Source organism: Martes martes (assembly GCF_963455335.1).
Source record: "Martes martes genome assembly, chromosome: 4".
Classification (NCBI taxonomy): domain Eukaryota; kingdom Metazoa; phylum Chordata; class Mammalia; order Carnivora; family Mustelidae; genus Martes; species Martes martes.
The window spans coordinates 144814299-144837385 of NC_137891.1; the positions used below are offsets into that span (position 1 = coordinate 144814299).

The following is a 23087-nucleotide window of genomic DNA, read 5'->3' on the forward strand; positions in this document are numbered from 1 at the left end:
TCAACTGAGTAAATTTAAAGACCAAATTGGTTTTATTCTGCAGTTCATGAATTGGGCAGCATCCTTCTAGCAATGGAAAGGAATTCCAAAAAATTGAATAAAATGAGAGATTTTTGTAAGCAGAAAGGGGCTGGGACAGGGAAAGAGGAGTTACCTCATCTTTCTTTGGGTGACTGAAGGGGTCTATCCAGCAGATTACCTCACTAAATGCTAACGGGGAAATTCCAGATTTACTGGTTTAAGATTCCATTCTGGAAGTGGTTGAAACTGCAGTTAGGTTCGCTGTTGAGTTTTGGTTTGGTGATGTGGGGCTTACCCCAAGCAAGTCTGTTTTGGGCCTGTTATCTCTCTCTCTCTGGTTTTTTTGTTTGTTTGTTTGTTTTTAAAACACTTGTTTCTCTGTATACCTATAAACAGAAGTTAAATTTTGGCAAGAATATTTTATAGGCAGTGCACCTATGCTTCATATTGTTTCACATCAGGATTCTCTTGATCTGGCTGCTCCACATTTAGTGATGCTTTATTTGATCAGGGGGTTTGGATGATGATGGCCTGACTCTTCTTTGTCAACATGGTTCTCCCTCATCTGGCCAGCAAGTGATTGCAGGGTAATGATTTAGCACTCCATAAATATCCAGTTTTTCAGCAGCCTGGGAAGTTTTTTTTGATTGACGGGAACTGTCATTGTCCTCTGACTCAAAAGGATAACCTACGTGTGTGTCTTTAGGAGTAATCTATATAGAACAGTGAAGAAGGGACTCAGACCAGTCAAATGAAATCTAATGGAAGAAAAGATGTTACGGCCACATTTTCTCCCATTCAAGAGTAGACTTAAGAGGTAGATGGAAGAGATTTTTAAAAAATCAGAATGATGATGAGCACATAAGAGTTGAAAAGAAAAACGATCATAGGTATTGTATTTAAGACATTTTGTGTATGAGTGTCCTTAACTAATAACACCACAAGGACCCTCATCTAAACTAAATCTACAATATCCACAACAAAAAGCCTCTGAAATGCCCATTTTCTTCCAGTAAGATAAGCTTCAGAGAGTAGAAAAATGTAAAAAAAACAAATCTCAGATACAATTTAAAAGCTTTCCTACATTGAAGAGGACAGCCTAGGTGCCCCCTGAAGCTGGCATGAGAAGGCTGATTTAACTACACTGAAAGTGACAGAAGAAGAAAGAATGACTTTACAAATGTAAGATACATCCGTTCCAGAAAATTGCTAAACTTGTGAATACAGCAGACAAGCTGTAAAACTTTCAGTGGAGCCTGTGAAGAACAGAATTGATGCCCCAGAGCAAAGACTCATTGATGCTGGAGATAAAGGAACATAGCACAGCCAAATTAAAACACCCAAAGCTAAAAAAAAAAGTCTGAAAAATGGAAGAACACTGAAAAGACATGAAATCAAGCTACATAGAACAATGGAAAACACCAGTACCTTCATTTATGTCTTAATTTCTTTGGCTGTGGTTTCCATAACGCATTTGATTTAGATAATGTTTCTCAAGATGGGTTTTTAGAACCTCAGAGCATCATGCCCGGGATGCCCCGAAATGACAATGCCTAGATATTTAAATCTGCCAAGTGTTTAATCTTCATTGCAAAAATAGGATTTTGTAAGCTGCCAAGTGTAAAGAGAAAATATAAAGATGCATATGAGTAAGAATGATTTTAGATTTTACCTTTTATGTTTTGGAGAAGTGTTAGAATTTAAGGGAAAAGAAGTAAAACAAAACAAAACAGTGGAAATAATACACTTTGGTATGCATCTAGCCAAACCCACTTTTCTTTCTTTTAAGATAGAAGATCCCTTACTTAATATATGGAACAGATAGAACAATATATCAGTGAAGTACTTAGTATCTGGAGTTCTCTTTCCAGAATTCACAGATGATCAAAAATTAGATAGAGTTTATAGTTTAGTCTGTTTATGTATAATTGTGATTCTAGCTTGCACTCTATTCTTAGAAAACCATAGATAAAGTAAGGAACTAATAAAGAATTGAGTTGAAAGTATGATAAATAAGATTCAACTGACACAAAAAACTAAATGCTAGGAAAAAGATGTATTTTTTTTCTCAAAAGTGCATGCATCTTTCAGAAAAATATTGGTCATTAACTTGGACAAAAATATGTATACTTAATATAAAAATGTTATGATTTGATTATCAGAATATTAAAAATTAATATAACAAAAATTAAAATATGGGCAGCCACATGAAAATTAAAATTTTTATATGTATAAGACAAGAAAGAAATCCATAACAATATGAAGATAACTTAAAATTTTAAAAAAATTTGTAATGGTTTTACTTGTATTTTCATGGATTGCTGTCAAACCTATATGTAAAAAAAAAAAAAGTTACCAATTAAAATGTCTATATTAGAGAGAAAAGAGAAAGGAAATCGAGACACGTAGTATGCCGCAGATAGGGAAAATAAAATTAAGCAGGAATAAACAAAATTATAATAGTTGATTGTTTTGGAAATTTCGTCAAAGTGAAAATTATCAAATCAGTTAGTTAGACAAAGAGTAAAAGGTAAATAGGATCAGGAGAAGAGCTACAATAATTTACATGCAGGAAAACCAAAATACTTGAGAGAATGTTATTTTTAGGTAGATGATGTTAATTAATGGTTCAGGTCAAAATCAAAAGTAATTAAAGTGTATGCATGCATGAGTGTGTGTATGTGAGAGAGAACTGCCAAAGTGGGTACAGCTAGAAGTAGAAATTGTAACTAGAATGTACCTCCTCAAATTAGTTTTTGAAGGAAGAGGTAAGGTGTAATTAAATCAAATAAATGAAAACAACTGTATCAGCAACCCAGAGTCATAACACATTAGCAAAGAAAAGAGCACCTAGCCCTGATGGGGATTTACTTTGGAGAATTTTTTGAAAGTTTAAAGAACAGTTCTTCAATGAATAATTAACTCTAGCTTCAAAATATAGAAAGGGACATTGTTAATTATCTGATTCATTCTATGAACATTTTGTTTTGACAAATTGATAAAAATACCACCTTTAAAAGAATTTATAGACTGGGGTCATTAACCAGCAAACAGTACAGTACTAGGTAATAATAATTATTTACTCGGAGCAAGTAAATTATCCTCAGATACATGGGTAGCATAATAAAAGCAGTGCTGTTAACACAGAGGAAGGAACTCAAGACTCATTTCTGATTCCTTCTCTATATCCTACCCACAAGAAGATCTTGTCTATTGCCCCTTCTCCACCACCATCATCCCTCACCTGAATTAACTGTGGTCATCTCATATTTTAATCTTCCTGTTCCGTTTTTCACCTCATCCCCTAAGGACAGCATGTTGCAGTACAATAGCCAGAACCATCTTTTAAATGTTATTTCCCTGCGTAAAACCTTTTAGTGGCATCTCTCGAATTCAGGATAAAAATCTAACCTCCCCGCTGTCTTTAAGTCAGGAAATTTGGCCACTGCTTCCTTCTTCAACTTTTTCCCATGTCCCTCTCCCCCAGGTTTCCCTTGACTGTAGGTATTTCACACTGAGCCGCTTTCCTCCTCACCGCTCCTCTACTTGCTGACTTCTCTGCCTGAAATATTCTTCCCTCAGCTCTTGTTACACAAATGCCATCTCTCTTCGGAGGCTTTCCTTGATTCCCCCCGTCTCAAATAGCCCTTCTTCCATGTAGTCATGCTCTAACACAGTTCATGGTTTTGTCTCTTCATGTACTACTTTTAAGTAAAATGATCTTGTTTGCTTGTTTATTGTCTGTCTCCTCCTCTAAGAATGTAAGGCCCTTGGCTCACTGCTGTCTCCCTAGTGCCCGTGACAGTTTCTGAGATGCTTAATGAATATTTGTTACATGATTGCTTGATAGGTCATAGAGCAAGAGAAGTAAAATAATACTGGGTTAAAAATAGGAAAATTGGACAATGAATGCAGTTGAGTAGCAGTTATATTCCCTCATGGAAATTTAGCGTGTAGCAAACTAATAGTTGATTATTGGAAAAGGTTGCTTATAGGAAGTAGTATAAAAATAGCAGTGGTCTTGGGAGCTTTGGGTTTTAGTTCTGATCCACCCACCTAACTTTGAAGAAGTTTCCTAATCTAACCTTTAGGTTTTTCACCTGCAAAATTGCGATAACAGCATTTCCTGGCTGTTTGATGTACATACGTGAGTGTTTGTGTGGGTAAGGTCCTGCCTCCTTCCCTCTTTCCTTCCTTCCCTGTCTTATAAGACATTTTAATGCTAAACATTCTACATTGGGCCATGATTTCAAAAGAGCTTCATACTATTTTACCATTTGAGACAAGTAAAATACCTGGCACAGTTGAAGGCACGTAGAAACTGAACAGTATAATACTGTTCGTTTCTTTCACTTCTAGTGGGAATCTGTAGGCTGGCCAATTCCATATTTAACTCCAGTCTTCCTTGGGATTCTTAGAACTGTATGTTTTTGCTATTAGAGTACATTCTTGTTTTCCTAGACTCTCAACTCTTAAGAGTGTTTTCCCTATGACATTTATCATAATGATTTATTCAAAGCTTGTGTTCTATAGGTGTTTCTTTAAAATTCAGCATGCATTTATTAAGTACCTGTTATGTTCAGTGTGTAAAGTTAAATTGAAAATAAAGGCAATGGAAAGGCATATTCTAGTTGTATAGTGTGAAAATATTGCTCACTTTTGAAGAGATATTTAATAGGTTCTTTTATTTATTTATTTATTTTTGCCTGGTTAAAAAGTATCATTTATTTGTTAGCATCTCTTTTTTAAATTTAAATTCAATAACCAGCGTATAGTACATCATTAGTTTCTGATGTAGTGTTCAGTGATTCATTAATTGCATATAACCCCCAGTGCTCATCATATCACGTGCCCTCATTAATACCCATCACCCAGTTACCCCAGCCCCCAACCCATCTCCCTTTCCACAACCCTTAGTTTGTTTCTCAGATTCAGGAGTCTTTCATGGTTTGTCTCCCTCTCTGATTTCTTCCCATTCAGTTTTCCCTCCATTCCCATATGATCCTCTGTACTGTTTCTTATATTCCACATATGAGTGAAACTGTATGATAATTGTCTTCTCTGATTGACTTATTTCACTTAGCATAATACCCTAATAAGTGCATTTAATAAGATAGATTTGAATTTATAAAAATAAAAGATGTTGACACCCTGAAGTGTAATAAAATAAATGTGGAAAGTAAAAAATAAAATTACCAACATATGTGATAAAATCTTACTATGCAAAATAGATGAAGATTTGATAGAAGTGTGTATGGTCTGTAATAGGATTTTGTTTTGATAGGTGGTTGGAGGAGAGAAACAATTCAAACATGTAGAAATATTATGAGAAAACCTTTATGAAGAATGTATAGGAAGGGAGCATAGCCGAGACATCTCAAGGACTTTTTTTAAGTAAAAGATTTACTTAAGAAAAAGTGTGGTGCAAAAAATAATTAGTGCAAAAGCAATATAGTCTGAAAGCATCAAAAACAAAAACGACAGAAGTGGGTTCTAATCCCTTTTTTTCTAAGCCTTTTTACTTCTATGCCTCCTTAATTTTTTAAATTTATATTTATTAATTTTTTAAGATTTTTTTAAAAATTTATTTAGTTGACAGAGATCACAGGTAGGCAGAGAGGCAGGCAGAGAGAGAGAGAGAGAGGAGGAAGCAGGTTCCCTGCTGAGCAGAGAGCCCGATGTGGGGCTCGATCCCAGGATCCTGAGACCATGACCTGAGCTGAAGGCAGAGGCTTTAATCCACTGAGCTACCCAGGTGCTTCCTTTTTTTAAATTAGAGTATTTTTAAGAGCAGTTTTAGGTTCACAATAAAATTTTGCAGAGGGTACAGGAGAAACATCTCATATACCCCTTGCCTCTGCTCAGTTTCCCCCACTATATCAAAGTTCTGCAGTAGAGTGGTACATTTATTATAAAAGATGAACCTACGCCAACCAATCTTTATGACCCAAAGTCCCTAATATATATTAGGTTCACTTTTGGTGTATATTCTGTGGGTCTTGACAAATATATAATGACTTGTATTTGTCATTACAGTGTCACACAGAATAGTCTCATTGCCCTAAAAATACTCTGCCTATTCATCCCTTTTTCCTTGATTAGCCCTGACAACCATGGATCTTTTTAGTATCTCCCATAGTTTGCCTTTTCTAAAATGTTATGTATGTAGTAGGAATCATACACTATATAGCTTTTTTAGATAGTTTTTTTTTTTTTTTTGCTTAAAAGTACGCATTTAAGTTTCCTGCATGTATTTTCATGGCTTGATAGATCATTTCTTCTTTGCAGTCAATAATATTCCATTGTCTAGATGTAACACAGATTATTCATCCATTCACCTACTGAAGGACATTTGGTTGCTCCAAGTTTGGGCAGTTATGAATAAAGCTACAGTAAACATTTGCCAAGCAATTTTTTGTTCCCTGCCAGTCACAACCTCTCTGGGGTTCAGTTTCCTCCATCTCTAAACTGTAGCTGATGATTTATAAGGGTTCTGAGGTTGGAAATGATACGGTTATCTAGATAACAGTCATGAAATCTTATGTTATACTGATTATGAATAACTTTGGTAGGCCTGTATGCTGAAGACATAAGTTGGTAAAGCCTTTCTGATAGAAAGCAGTCTGGTCCTATAGAAATTAAAATTATACTCTGTTCAGATCATTCTATTTTGGAGGGTGTACTTCAAGTAAACCCAAATGGAAGTTATAACATTTTTTCTTTAAGCAAAGATTTTCATAGTGCAGTTAATTTTTTTAAAAAATGTTTAAAGATTCTATTTATTTCTTTGAGAGAGAGAGAGAAGGAGCGGTGGGGAGGGGCAGAAGAAGAAGCAGGTTCCCTGCTGAGCAGAGAGCTCATGCGGGGCTTGATCCCTGGACCCTGAGATCATGACCTGAGCCAAAGGCAAGATGCTTAACCCACTGAGCAACCCTGGTGTCCCTATAGGGCAATTTATTAAAGCCAAATAAGATAGAACAAAACAATGGAAACAATCCAAATGCCCAGAAATGGGGAAATGCCGAGTAAATTGTGTGAGGGCAGGGATCATGACTATTTATTCAGACTAATGTGTGCCTAGCACCTCACTCAGTGCGGTGTTCTAAATATCGGCTGAATGTAAAAATACTGAAGAACTTAGGGGAGAGGGAAGAATCGATGGCATTCTGCTTTTCCCTTCATTTGCTGCTTTGCATCTCTCTTTGCTCCACTCAGCTGTACTAGCTGTTACCGGCTGGACTCCACATTTGCCCCTTCAGTGACCCCAGTGAACGTCTTAGGTATGTGATGTAGCGGCCATCACATAGCAGCTTCTCCTTGGAAAAGGACAGCACCATGGCTGTGGAGGAGTTAAAACAGAGCAGCCTGTGTGTCCCCATTTTGCCAGGACAGTCTCAGTCTGTGCCTGATGTCTCAGTGTAAAGCTTAGGAGCAGCTTCCACGCTCAAAGGTAGCTGGGTTCAGACAGTAGGGTGCCATTTAGCTTAGGCTCTTTCTTTTTACTTCAATGCTGGAGTTGTGAAACATTTTCTTGATTTTCCAGTTCAGTTTACTTTAAAATGAACATTTTCTTTTAATACCCAATGGATGATTGTGAGATACAAAGAAAATCAGATAAGGTCCCTGTCACCACAGAATTTTCCTTTAATGCTTTTTCCTCCATAGTTTATTTTGGTAACTCCTAGCCTCCTTCAGAATCAGGTGTTCCTACATCCAGGCTCCTTCTATCACCTCATCCTTTTAGAAGACATTTTTCTGGCTTACCTCTGGCTGCATGCCTTCCTCTCCTGTGGAACTTAAAGGAATATTCCTAAGAACCTGTGCCACTACCACGTGGCACTCTGGGTATTTGGAATAATGGAATTCCTTGCCCAGACACTTTTGAGCCTACTTCTGGGGACTTGTGGGTCTCTTCCCTTGGATACATGCACACAAGGCCCCTCTCAGTGCCCACTAAGCCAGGGATGGGAGGAGATGGGAGTGGATGGCAGGTTAGGGACAGGAGGTGGGCAGGCTCGCTGCAACCTTACACACTGCAGAATTTAGGAATTCTAATTTTTACCTGGCCTTCAGGGTCATTTTGAATGTGTATTCCTCAAAGTAGGAGAATAGAACATACTTTTTGTAGTGGTTTATTAGCTTGACTTACCACTTTTAGATATTTAAAGACATGGTATCTGAGCTTCCATTTACATTCTTGCTATGGACCCCACAAATATCGGGGTGGTAAAACCTAAAATCCTTACCATGACACAAGACATCCTATATAATCTGTTCCTGCCCCTGCCCCGCTTGGCTCCAGCTGTGCTAGATTCCTCACTGCTCCAGAACAGTCTAGGCGTGCTTCTGTGTCAGGTCCTTGCACTCCCTGCTGCTGCTTCTTGGAATGCTCTTCTTCCAGATATCCATGTGACCTCATATCTTTCAGATCTCCCCACCTCCCCCTCTCCTCCCTGTGGCCCCCTTCAAGCAGCACCCCCTCCCCACCACCATCATTACTTTATCAATGAGGCCTCCCCAGGCTAATCTTTACAGAATTTTATTATCCCCACAAACACTGATTGTCTTCTTCCCTACTTTACTTACTTCCCTTAACATGCATCACTATGAAAAAGTTAGAAGTAATAAAAAATTAAACTAGGTCCCTTCCCTAAATATCTTTCAAGTCCTCCTTAGATATAAAATGCTTTTTCCTTAAAAATTTTCTATTTTAGGGGCGCCTGGGCAGTTCAGTGGGTTAAAGCCTCTGCCTTCGGCTCGGGTCATGATCCCAGGATCCTGGGATTGAGCCCCACATCGGGCTCTCTGCTCAGTGGGGAGCCTGCTTCCTCCTCTCTCTCTGCCTGCCTCTCTGCCTACTTGTGATCTCTGTCAAATAAATAAATAAAATCTTTAAAAAATTTTTTTTCTATTTTAGTTTTTGTGTCTTAAAGTCATTTATGTAGCCACTTTAAAAGACAACTTAGATCTCCAAGTCTACTTATTTAAAGCTGCAGTATCCCTACTGTGGTGCCCTCAATTTTTTAAGCATAACCATTTTCAGCTCTCTTAAATGATTCTTTTAGTATTTCCCACCATATCTACATAACAAACATACTTCTATTGCTACTTCCTAACTTTTCAATTTTAGGCATTACCAGTCTACTTTCTCCTGTAAAGGATGAGAACTAAGGTTTCCTTTATCATTGGCATGTGTGCACACATACGCGCGCACACACACACACACACACACACACATGATCCAATTCTCCCTCTTCCCAGTATGAGTTGTGATTTGGGGTAGATGAAGATTCAGTGCTTTTCGAACTGTAAACACCAGTCATAGCTGAGCCATGTTGTAGACTATGATTACTTTTCCTCTAGCACTTTATTCTTCCTGGAATTAAAAATTACGTTAGTTTTGATTTGCTTACTTTTCTGAGTTATTAGCATCAGTGCTCCCTCAGACTGCCCTAGTTATATGTGTCTTCTTTCAGTATGTTCCCACCTCTGTTTTTTCTTTTTATTTAATTTTATTTTTTCAGTGTTCCAAGATTCACTGGTTATGTACCACACCCAATGTTCCATGCAGTTGTGCCCTCTGTAATACCCACTTCTGTATGCTGTTGTTTTCTGTTGAGTCTTCAGATCTTTTTAAATCTGGATGGGTGTTCTCACAGTCAGGCCCCATTTGACTGAAATCATAGAGACACCTCTAAGAAGGCTTGCTTATAGGACATTGCACAGTCACTGCGGATAGAGTTGTTTGTTTCAAATACTTATTATGTGAACCAACAATGAAAATATAACTCTGTACCATAAATTTCTGTATGGTTCTCTTTCATATGTTATGATTAAGATACCTTTTATTCCAAAAATACAGAATGTATTTTCATATTTCATTGTTTTACAAAGACCATATTATAAATTACTGGAATAATTTTAATAAATTTAAATTTATAAGTAAATTTAAATAAATATATATGTTTTGTATGTATATTTTGTTTAAAATAAGTAAATTTAAATAAAAAATATAGTACTGTATTCTTTATTTATAGGCTCTTAAAATTAGAGAGATCTGTAATTGCCCACCACTTTCTGGACCAGACCCTCGATTACTCTTCAAACTCAGCATGAAGCATTTCCTGGAAGAATCGGAGAAAGAAGACCTAAAAGTCACTGCCGAGAAACAGAAAATGGATACTCTCACCATTCAACAACAGAAGCAAATACCCTTAACATATATAGTTGAGAAAAGAACTAGCAGTTGAATTAAAATTTATGAGACATGGGATATATGAAGAATGCAGCGGTCCTTAACATTTTTATGTTATTTTTAAAAAAAATGATGTTTGAATTTAAAAAAATGTACATTCAGGGTCAGATCATGTATATTACAAGTATTATCTAAATTCTTCTAAGTATTTTCATGAAATATTGATGTATTTTAATATATTTTAGAGTATCTTCAATGAGGAAAGTGTCACAGAATAAATTTATATTACACATTTTACTCTGTCTCATACTTGCCTTTCATTTGGAAGGCAGAACTCTAGTGGATGAGAAATCGGAATGTGCAATAATTCTTAACATGGAGAGAGTTCCAGCTGAGCCTAAACTGGGGTTCAGAGTCTGGGTGCTTATGATGAACTGGGAAACTGACAATCTGAAGCATGTGTTTGCAGGAATTGTTTTGCTCTGGGATAGGATTATGTGGAATAGGGGACCTTGGGATGGAGAATTTCCTGGTCCTCGCTTAGGGACTCTGAGGGGAAAAGGGCTACACAGGCAGAAGCTAAAGAAGCTGTTTTCGTGGGAGGCAAAAGTAGTGCTCGTCGTGGTCCAGGTGACAAAGTGTAAAACAAAATGGTAAGGGATGGTCACTTCCTTGCAGATCCAGTGTGCTGCTGATGTTCTGAGGTCCTAACAGAAAGTTGTGTCATCTTGGGTCCTTAACAATACTGTGGTTTGGGAATCTCGGGAGTTCGCAGGGAAGGCAACCACCCTGTACTCACTGAGGGAACCATCCGGAGGGGCCAGAGAAGGTGCCTCCCCCAAGGGGAACTTCCTGGGCAGCAGACATCAGCCAAGGGCTGGAAGAAGATGGGACAGGAAGCACAAGGCACATCCCTGGTGATACTCAGAAGTTACTATATTATATTAGTCTGGAAATAAATTTCTAAAATGTACTATTTGTATAAAATTATTTGTACTCCCAAACTGGTGAAGTCTAGTGATGTTGTGGTTCTATTCCTGAGAGGGACATTTTTCTTGAAACACGTTATGTTACATAGTTTCTTAGAGAATTAAAGGGGAAAGAAACGATCTTTTATTGAGTGTCTTCTCTGAGCTGGGCCCATTTATCCCCAGACCCCATGAAGTAGGTTGCAGCAGTTTCCTTTTGCAGTGAGAACCAGGATTTTGGAGAGGTTACGTAGTACACCCAGTGCCTCTCAGCTAGAAAGAGCAAACCTAGATCTGTCTGACTGCATGTCTGCCCATCTTCACAACTCGCAGGTATCTAAAGCTGAGCTCCCAGAGGGAATAAGCACCATTTTCAGGTGTTAGCTTCCTCAAGTATGGCTAGTACAGGTAAACATCTAATTACAAAATCAGGATCACTTACCCGTAGGATGGCTATCCTTCTTTCAGACCCTTCTCTCAAAAATTGTACGTGAAAAGCCTGGGTGGGGCAGGTTAGGCGACTACAACCTCTCCCCCGTCTGTGAAAGCTGGCGATTTCTCATTTGGGATGTGTCCTCACACATTTCCTTAGACACGATATGTACCTGGTTGTTAAGAGAATTTCAGGGACTCTTTAAATTTTTCAGGCTTACTGAAGATTGCTGGTAAGGAATTTCTTGATCTGCACACAACACTTGTAAGAAGGAGATTCAGAAGAACTGTTCTCCTCGTTGTTGTTGTTCATACTCCTAGCGATTGCCATTCTGTCAGAGGCACTCCATAACATGGAAAGACATTTGGAGAATGTCACCTAGAGGTAAACAGTAAAGCACACTGTTAGATTTCCCTGTAGATTTCGTAAGAAAATAGTGTGGCGGCCCTAGTCTATTTTTCCTTCCATCGCATTATCACATGTAATTGTACTATTCGGACTTCCTAGGAAACATATACAAGTTGACATGTCAGAAAAAGCAGAGAAAATATAGAGAGAATAACTTTATAGTGCATATGGAAACAATATTTTTAACCCATGGGATCAATAAATGTTAAAGAAATGTTACATTTTCAGCTCAGGGTTTTAGGGGAAATTAAATGGCCGTTGGCATGTAATATGTATACATATGCTCTAAGTTATATGTGGAAACGACCTCTCTAAGTTCTGCATTTTGTTGCATAACATACTGCCAAGGTTTTTCATGTGGCCAGAGGATTTAGGTGTCATTGGCTAGTTGCTCAGTGGTTAGGAGTGTGATGCCAATAAATATAAGGCACAGATTCAATAAAATCTCTCCTATAATCTGGGTAGTTGTAGGACTGTCCTCTAAACTCAAAGAGAATATGTAGGGGCACCTGGGTGGCTCAGTGGGTTAAGCCTCTGCCTTTGGCTCAGGCCATGATCTCAGGGTCCTGGGATCAAGCTCCACATGGGGCTCTCTGCTCAGCAGGGAGCCTGCTTTTCTCTCTCTCTCTCTCTCTGCCTGCCTCTCTGCCTACTTGTGATCTCTGTCAACTGAATAAATAAAATCTTTAAGAAAAGAAAAGAATATGTATATTTACTGCTATGTCTCTAGTACCTAATAATTTTTGGCACATTATGGGTATTCAGTTAGTATTTTACTGATACCGTACACTCAATATCCTCTGGTCAAAGGATGATGAAAAAAAAGAAAGGCACTTTATGAAATCTCTGCCTCTTTGTAGCCATGGGACCCTGGGCAAAGTCACTTCAACTCTCTAACCCTCATTTATTCATTTGTAAATTGGGGATAAGAGATCCCACCTCATAGGTTGACATGATGATTAAGGCAAATGATGTACCGAAAGCATTTAGCATAATGCGTAGAGCTCCAAACATAATAAAAATAGCCACGATTTATTGAATGCTCACTTTGTACCAACCACTGTGCTAAACATTTTTCAAGCACTGTTGAACCTCACTGCAGCCCTATATGTGATAGATATTCTATTAGCCCCATTATAGACCAGGAAACTAAAGTTTAGAGGGTTAATGAAACTTGCTCAATGTTAGGTGACATATTTCTTAAGATTATTTTACTTGCAAGAACAGGAAAAAAAACAAACCTGAAACTCAAGGAAATTTATTGCTTCACCTAACAAAAAAGCCCAGAAGTACACTAGCTTTGGACATGATTTAGTCCAGAGAGCAGTGGTTCTTTCTCTCTGTGATTTGTCTCAGCTCTGGCTTCACTCTTCCCTGCTGATGTCAAGATGGCTGCCAGCAGCTGCCAGAGCTACATGCTTCATTCACATCCAGTTGGAAAGAGTGGCTCACCTCACAGCTATTGAAACAGAACCTTCAATACTAATTGCACCCTCTGAAGAGCAACCCAGAAGCAATGACCACCACAGGGGATGGAATAATCCTGACTGGCTGGAGCTGAGGATGGTTACAGTCAGCACCATTCAAACGAGAGAAAGAATGATGAACTATAAGAGACTGTGGACCCCATGAAACAATCTGGGGGTTTCAGAGGGGAGGAGGGTGGGTGGGTGGGAACAGGGCGATGGATATTGAGGAAGGCACATGCTGTGATGAGCACTTGAATCACTGAACACTACATCAAAAGCTAATTCTGTACTATATAGTGGCTAACTGAACATAAAAAACAAAACAAAACAAAACAGAGTGACTCGCATGGAACCGCAGGTCTACTAAGTGACTGGAATAAAAACCCGTTACATTTATTTTCTTTAAGGAGGCAAAGAAACAAGATAATTTGTAGATTTGGTCCAAAATGATATTTAATCTGAGTAAAAACAATGCTGATATGGCAGTAAATTTTCATTGGTATATTGGCTTTATCATTTGCAACCTGAAGTATCTCCTAACCTCAAAACCAACCTGAGAGACTGGAAGGCCATGTGGTGTTACTTCCTTATAAAGGAGAAGACTAAGGCTTGGAGGGATTAGGCACGTTCTCCCAGCATGCACTTCAGGTCAATGACTGACCTGGCATGAGAAGGAAAGGATTCCTGATTTGTAATCTAGGGCTCCTTCAGTCATACCACGTTCTTTGGAGAGGGACGTATTACCTCCATGTTTCCTCTGGAGGCCGAAGCTCGGAGATACTAAGCAACTGTGTGCTCAGCACTGCTCAGCTCGTAATGGCCGAGCTGAGACTCAAACCCTCATCTTCCGACTCCAAAGTCTGTGCTCGTCATCCCGTTACTGCCACTGTGGTTGGCAGATCTCGTAAAGGAAGTGGCAGTGAAAACTCTTTTCCCTTCACCCCTCATTTGTGAACAGCAGGGCCAATACCCTCCTTTCTCTTAAAAGCAGTCATTTTAATATTCTATGACAGGTGGTAAAAATATTCATTTTAAGTATATTCATATACATGAGGGATAAAATTCCTGTTAATCATCGTTTTTTTTTTCTTTCTGTTAATCATCTTTATAACGTGTTTTTATTGGAGCCTCGAGAGTGCCTTAATCTGTGGTGAGAAATCTCTCTCACTTCATTACTGGAAAGAACCCTATCCGTGTATACTCACCCCTTCACAGTTACCCCCAAACTTCTGTCAGAAGACCAGGAGCCTCCGAAGGTAGGTCAGTGACTCCCAGCCTTTGTGACTCCCAGCCTTTTAGTCATCAAGGACTCCTTTTGGGTGGCCTGGCTGTGTGCATGGACTTTCACAGCAGAGTTCCGTCTTGAAGGGATGGAGGGTCCCGGCTCATGACCAGGGCTTCTTGCTGTGCTGGCTGTTTAGGAGATGAGTTCGTTAGGCGCAGGGCGGAAGTCACAGTGTGGTGCTGCTTCCATGTCTCAGAATTTCTGTGATATCATCCAAGACCCATCAGGACTTCCGATCATCATGTGATCTCTGCTATTACCAAAATTCCAGCCAAAAGAGAAATTTGTGATTTTAATTAGTCAGGGTGGCCTAATTATGTGAAAGAAAATGCAAAATTTTTAGTTAGGCTTTTTGAAATATTAAGCACAGCTGGAAGATGCCCAGTACTGTCTTTGTGGGCCACGAGGAGCCAGAGACCTCATCCTGGGTGACAAGGGTTTAAAGCAGATTGCTTTGTTTTTTTCTCCAGACTATAAAAGAAAGTAAAATTGACATGTATTAATTTTGACCAATATATCAAAGTAGAACCATGTTTGTGTGGGTTAGGGATGATGGATGATCCACTTAAAGATTCTGTTGTTCTATATTTAAGGATATATTTCTTTAATTATTGTTTTTGTATGGTTGAATCAAATTCAAACAAGTTGAATTTTATGTTTCTACAGCTATTCCTCTGATGCTATAGTAGCCTTGAGAGAATCAAGGGCAATATGACCAGTCTTATGGAGTGTGGAATAGTAACATCTGCCCTGATTATTTCTCAGGATTATTATGGGTTTTGAATGTAGCAATGTGTATATGCTTTGGGCAGCATCCAAACTGCTCTCCCCCTGCCGATTCTTATATTCTAGCACTGTCTTAGTCTGGACTGTAAGATCGTTAGTTAGTAGAGGGCATTTCCAGAAGGATGGCTATTTGCCTGATCTAGTACAACACAGAACTGAAGATGTGTGAGACAAAGTGAAGCCTTTTTGTACCATGTTTTGTTTTAGTCTGATTTATGAGTGTGTGTGTGTGTGTGTGTCTATCCTAGTTATTCTATTAATCCTATAATGACCTTGGTCTAGAGAGTATACCTACCTGGTTTCCATCAATTTCTATTTTCTGATGCTTAAGTCAGCCTCTTCCTGTCCAGCCCATTTTCCAGAGGATGGACTGAAAGAATGGAAATTCATGTTTGGTGAGCCCTGATAAAGACAAGACACCACAACCTCTCTCTCTCTCTCTTTAATCCTCACGGCACCTCCTCAAGGCATGGGTTATTTTCCCAGTTGGCGAGATTTGGGGCAGGCTCATTCTAAGTCACTTTACTCCATAAGGCTCACTTTTCTTCCTCTGGAAAAATGGAGGTAGTAATGGTTGGTGGCTTCATGGGGTTATGTGGGGAGGCCCAAATGTATGCCTGGGGCTCAGGTATATCCCAACATGTAGGAGGTATATGTATCAGGAGTGTGTGTCAGGACCACGTGGGAGGCCCCAACTGCATCCCTCGGCCCACCCAAGCTCACCTGCTGCCAGGAGGGAGTGGGGGGAGGGGCAGAGTTTCCAGCGCCATTCTCACCCAGCTGCTTGCTTCGCTGTTGAGGGGTTTCTCTGCCACCCCGTGATTTCCTCCATCACCAGCGGGGGTACCCCAGGAGAACAGGGGGTTTGACTCCTTCAGGGTGTCCCACATCCAGGGGATCAGCATCAGTAGTAAATGTCTCATCCTTTTGGGATAATTCTAGGGCATGATCTGCAGTTTGCCAATGGATAGGACTGGATCCGCCATTGCCCAGAACTTTAACCCACTCCTTAATGAAGGCTCTGTAGGCTTCTCTCCCTTCCCTCTCTCTCCATCCAGTCCTTCGCATGTGCTTCCCCAGGATCATTGCCAAATGACCTGGTGCCCACCTAGCCTACCTTAGCACCTGTGTTGGGGCCAAACTGTGAAGTTCACTGTCATACTTGTTGTTCTTGACTTCCCATAACAACCCCACTTAACAGAAGAAGAAACTAAAGTTCAGAGAGATAAAGTAATGTCCCATGGCTGCATCACAAATGGTTCTAATAATCCCCGTGTGGATCGTCCTGAGGAAGTCATAAGTCAACTATCAGCTCTAAATGGGTCCTGTAAATGGCTGTTTTGGCCATGAGTTCCTTATTTTCCCTTCAGAGTGTTACTTCCTCTAATGATGGTGACATGGACAATGGTCCTCAGATGCCCAGAGTAGCCATGAACATGCCCAAGTACAATAGCTGGTCCTCCCTCCTTCAGGCCACAGTCAATTCCCAGAGCAGCCTCTCCATTGGAACCTATTATCTGTGATTCATGGGCTCTGGATCTGGAGTGACCCTAATAGCTACCCATGCAGTGGGAGTTTTGACTTGGAAATCATAGTCCAGGCATAAAGTGGTATTGACGCACATGTGACAGCTCGTCCGGGAGCAGGAGAAGTTCATTTAACAGCCAGAACAGATTGCAAAGTTACCACTCAGTGGCCTTGTCCAGAGCACAGAAATCCGTCAGGAGTCAAAACGTGAAGGAAAGGCAGACTGGGAAGACATGCCGGGCTTGGAGAGGCCTGCTTAGCAGCACTCAGACTTATTCTGCAGAGGAACTTGGGGTTGGATTGTTCTGGAGATGTGGTCAATAGAGCTCAGCAAGATCACGTTAACAACAATAAGATCAGTAAACCGAGCAATAATAAGAGTGACCGTTCATCACTGAGGCCTCGTACAAACCAGACCCCCAAACACTTGACATATTGGATTCCTGCAACAGGACCTGCGTGAGGTCCTGTGATTGTCCCACCTTATATAGGAATGACAAAATCTAAACCCAGAGAGCCTCTGTGACCTCATGTAGACATCACGGTTTGGACAACCTAGCCCTTCGAAGATTTGGGGCCCCAGATTAATGCCATCTGGAGGTGTAAGGTGGTAGTACGTTGGCTCTTTGGCTGGTTGGTTGAGATACAGTGCACAAAGATACAGTGTGATGTAGAGAAATGTCTTTCGAACCAGATAGACCCTAGATTAATGTTACTTCACTTTCCCAGGACTAATTTCACTCCTACTAAATATTTGGTAATATCTGCCTCCCAGAGCACCTGTGAGAAGGCAGTGGGTTTGTCCATGTACGAGCTTGGCACTGGGTAATGGGTCCCTCCTGGCTGTTTCTCTTTCCCTCTCAACTTTGTGGCTTCTAGTCCACTTACTTCCGAAGATGATTTACAAAGGAAGGTTTGGGGCCAAAATCTGGGAGGAGATTCATTTCTTTGAGGCCAGGCCTCAAATTAAGAGATTCTTTTGTAAGGCAGAGAATGTCAAGAGACAAATATAAGAGTATTCTTTCAACAAAGTCATTTGTTTTCTCCTCAAGATAACATTAGGTATTAATGGGGCATTACCTGCTCTGGTTTCTGCCCTCTGCTGGCAAGATCTCTCTCCCTGAACTATTTCAAATGTCCTGGTAGAGCCAGAGAGTCTTCCTCACCCTAGGCCCCACTGAAATATGAAGGGTAGATAGAGCTCCCAGGGTCAAGTTCCAGGACCATGACTGATCACTGACTTTCTCCCTTAAAGGGAATGGCCTCTTTTACCCAAGATGTCGACAAGATGTTGATTCAGGCTAATTTTTGAAGTGAGACTTAGAAAAAGTAATTATGATAAAAAAAATAAAACAACTAAAAAAGCTAAAAATTAAAACTAAAAAAAAAAAAAAAAGTACCCTAAAACTAAAGGTTATGTTAGGACCAAATATACCAAGGGCAGGAGGGGACCACTTCTGGGAGAGGATGGTATGTGAAGACAAATGACACAGATATAATTATTTTACTCCAATTAGAACTGAATCTAATGGTCACACAAGTTATAAACCGCACACCTCCAGGGGGTGACATCCAACCACAGAACAATGTAGGTAACACCCAGTATAGTTGTGCAACAACAGCCTTATCTTTTATAACCCCTTTATCCTTTCTGCTAGGAAACATGACCATCAACGTAGAACAGAATTTACAGTGAACTCAAGTTCTAGCTGGGAGAGGAGATGGTCAGAGAGAAGTTGGATACTTTTATTAACATTTATAACGATAGTAGGCAATTATAGTTAACACAGATTTAAAATGTGTCAGAAACTCTACTAAACACTTTGCATATGTTCTTCCCTTTTACCCTCAACTCCAGTACTGTTGCTGCCCAACCAACAGCCATTCTTCCTCTTCCTTTCTAGCAAAACTTTCTTCTGTTTGGGTGGCTGTACCCTGCCCAAGGTTTTTATTTATCATAATAAATCATGATCATTTAAGTCAATCAAGGCAACATTAACCCCCAAAGAGAGTGATTGATCTAGGAGTTAGGCAGGTGACCAGATCTGGTCAATGAGGAATAAAGGAACATGTGATATTTTCCAGAGATGGCAAATATGTCCCTCTCTGATAAGAGAGAGCCACATAAAGGCTATCCTTTTTTTTTTTTTTTCCTTTTTTGGTAACTCGTGTTTTCCATTTCTGCTTTGCAAGTACCGGTAAGATATGAAGTTTAGGGGTACCTGGGTGGCTCAGTGGGTTAAGCCTCTACCTTCACCTCAGGTCATGATCTCAGGGTCTTGGGATCAAGCCCCTCGTTGGGCTCTCTGCTCAGCAAGGAGACTGCTTCCCTCTGTCTCTCTCTGTCTCTCTCTCTCTGCCTGCCTCTCTGCCTACTTGTGACCTCTCTGTCAAATAAATAAATAAAATCTTAAAAAAAAAAAAAGATATGAAGTTTATTGCTGCTGTGGCCTTCCCACAATCTAAGAATAATGAAAATACCAAGCAAGATCCCTAATATCACCTTGTTGTTGAGCCAACACTGGCTCTGCCTCCCTTGAAATTTTTTGTGAAGTGAGATAATTAAATGTCTTTATTGTTTATGCCACTATTAATTGAGTATTTTCTTACTTGTACCCAAACGAATTCCTGCTGATAAAATATTGCTGTTTCCATTTTCCATTTTATGGGTTAAATAATACATTTTACAAGTTAAATAACAATGTCACAGAGTTAGTAAGTGGAATGGCTACGCTTTAAGCCAGGTCTGCCTGAGCCTAAGCTTTTCACTGCTGCTCTTCTGCCTGGAGCCAAGTCTAACTACCTTCCAGGGAATTACATTCGGGGGCAGTGTACTAGCCCAATCAAATAAGCACTCCCAGCAGTGGACCACTCCACACGGGAAGTATTCAACCCAAGATGACTATCTCTAAGTGTTGTTGGTGAGAAGAGTCAGCCTCTGAGCAGGCTAGGTAAGGAAGATGGACTCTAAGAGGCAAACGTTCCAGAAATGTGTTCTGCAGTAGAACCAAATGAACCAAAAACCAGGTAAAAAAGAAGTTGCAGCCTTGGCTGACCAGGTTTTCACTCTGAGGAAGTGTCTCAGGCATTTGTACTCAGAGAATGGGCATGATGGTTCTGTTCCTGGGCTTCTGGTGGCCATGGTGTGATGATCGGTCAAGTTCAGAGTCCTGGCTGTGCCATTCCTTAACTGTGAACTTCAGCTTCCTCCTTTGCCAAATGGGAAGAATGGCCTTGGTGTACTTCACAGGGCCTCTGTGAGGATTAAAGGAGATGATGATACACTTTCACAAACATTTATTGAGGACCTACTATGGGCCTAGCCTTCCGTTGAATCCTGAGGTGTGTGTAAGCTGCAAAGAGCTTTCCAAGTTTAAAATATTAAGTATTATTCTTTATTTTTAAGATTTGTACAATTTCTCTCTCCTTCCTACCCCACCAAGGAAGCAAAAAAAAGGACCCCATTCATCTGTTTTGAAATAAATTTAGCTCTTATCCAGGAAAATAGAAGAAATAGCTCCAACAGGCAGAGTTTCCAGCAAGACAAATCCCCCAATGGCCTCGCTCTGCCACCGCTCAATAATGGTGTTTGCTATAAATCAGAGAGCTTCTTTATCAAGTGCCTCGGACACGCTTGGGACCGATTTAGCCCTAGAGTGAGATTAATCACAAATGCTGCTTTAGAAAGAGTGATAGGTATGAATAAGGAGGTTCAGTGGACATCATTTTGATTCACTCCGATTGCTACAGATAGCTGGAGTTTGCAGAGCTAAGGTTCTAAGTTTTTAAACATTTCTCAGTTTGAGAAAATATATTGCATCCAAAAATTATCCCTAACAATGACCTAGAGGGACAGAGTTTGAAAGCACCTACTATGTGTATCAAACACTATGCTTATGTCATCTCTCTTTGTCCCTGTAACAATTCTGTGAGATAGGTCTGGTTATCCTCATTTTAAAGAGGAGAGGAGTGAGACCTCCAGCAGTGAGATGGCTTGTGTAAGTGACCAGGTGTCAGAGAAGAGAACGAAATGCAGGTCTGCTGCACTCTAGAACCTTAGCATAGAGCCTCTTGGAGCCTTAATTGGAGCTCCCTGGCAGCCAAGCTCCATGCAGTCAGCAATAAATCAATGGAAGTGACTTACTGAGATTGCTGGTTCCAGCAGTGAGGCTTCAAAGAGTCCCTCAGGACCCATCATTACTGAGGCTTTCTGTGACAGCCTTCTTGAATATCTCACTCCCCCCGCCACCACCACCCAGGGTAGCAGATGAGTGAATGAATGAATGAATGAATGTCTGCCAAACAGAATAAGAATCTACCTCCTCTCTCCTGGTTTACAGTATGGTAGTCGTGGAAGGTGTGGCACCACTCAGACCCCTCCCCTTCTTCAAGAGAACCCACTGGGGGGACCATGGGGGACCAGTGCTCCCACTGCCAATCCTCCAGATCCACCAGTGATGCTTAACCTGGACTTCCCCCCCAGCCGGTGACTGAGGACAGCAGGGGGCCAAGGCTGGGCAGGGCCACTCTTGCCTGCAGTGAGATACCTGTAATGGATGATGATTGCTCAGGGACTTCCTGTTGGCCTTGCTGGGCCTCTTAGAACTGTGCTAGAGTCAGAAGCTCTTCTGAGTCCATCCTCCTTCCTCCCCAGTCCCCTGCCCCGTGGTCTGAAGGCTCTGCCTGCCTGCTTCCACCTACCCTACCCTTTATCACTCATGTGTTTCCCCAATGACACTCTTGCACATCTGGTCCTGTCTTCATGCCTGCTTCTTGGAGAGCTCCAAGGAACAGACTCAGTGATACTATTTCCCCAGCCCACTGTCTACTGCCAGGAATACTGATCAATAGGGCGATATTGTCATGGAATGGAATACGACAGAATGGTGCAAATGAATGCATTATAAATATAGATATCAACATGGAGACATCTTAAAAATATAATAATGCTGAGCAAAACCCCCAAAGTGGTGCAGAATGATACATACAGTATGTAACATTTCTATGAAGTTTTAACATGTGTAGAACTTCATTTGAAAAAAGGCAAAAGAATGGAAATAAATACCTGGAGGGCCAAAAAGAAAATGTGTAAAACAAGGTGATACCTTGTTTGTAGATACGTGTATAATAAAAATATAAAAGACACACCAGGGAATGATAAGCACCAAATTCAGGAGAGAGGTGACCACTGGGGATAGAAAGAAAGGAGAAGGTGATCAGCTTTTCTGTTTTAAGCCGGATGGTGGGTACAAGGTGGTGCATTGTACTTACACTTTTTATATGCCTGAAGTATTCCATAAAAAATTAATGCATACTAAATCATACCCAACCCTGTGCCTGTTTTGAAAAAATATTTAAATGACTTGGAACTGGCTTTTGTGGAAAATCTGGGATCCATGTTGTCCCATGCCAGCAGCTAGGGCTTCGTCTCTCGTGGCTGTTTCTGCCCTGAGCAGCAATTACTTATTACTCATTTTCGTGCTTGTTTCTACTCTCTCCCTCTCCCAGCCCCTTACTGGACCATGAACTCTCAGAAAAAGGATGCTCAACTCCTTATTTCTGAATCCCCAGTGGCTATGACAAGTAGCAGGGGAGCAATATGTATATTATTATGTTTTTAATAATCAGGAGATAAGAAAACAGGATCGTCAAGAGAGAAGGCGGTCAGGTAGAGCAGACGGCAGAGCAGACGTAAGTCAAGTCTACCACGTAGCCAGGAGGGCAGAGCCTGAGCCCTGCTGAGCCCAACTGCACATGCACGTGGGATCTGCGGTGACGTTCCTCGGGGGCCAGGCTGGAGGGTCTGCCACACTTGACTTCCTGTTACTCTACCAGCCACTTTATCAAAGTCTTCATGGGTTTCATTTTCAGTCTTCCTCACTTGGAGAGTTGGGCATCATCACCCCTTATTAAAGTTAAAGGCACTGGGAAGCTCGGCAAAGTAGAGAGCTACCAGAGTCCCCCAGCAGCTAATGAGCAGCGTCAGGTTCACACA

The 23087-nt window shown here is 40.5% G+C and overlaps 1 protein-coding gene across 1 annotated transcript in view; it reads left to right on the forward strand.

Annotated features, from left to right (window-relative positions):
* Nucleotides 1-11315, forward strand: part of OMA1 (OMA1 zinc metallopeptidase) — an 88288-nt gene extending 76973 nt beyond the window's left edge. Inside the window, exon 9 of the mRNA XM_080801288.1 lies at nt 10059-11315. Coding sequence (XP_080657414.1) covers nt 10059-10271 — 213 coding nt within the window. The 3' untranslated portion in view covers nt 10272-11315. The remainder of the gene's footprint in view (nt 1-10058) is intronic.
* The last annotated feature ends 11772 nt before the right edge of the window (nt 11316-23087 follow it).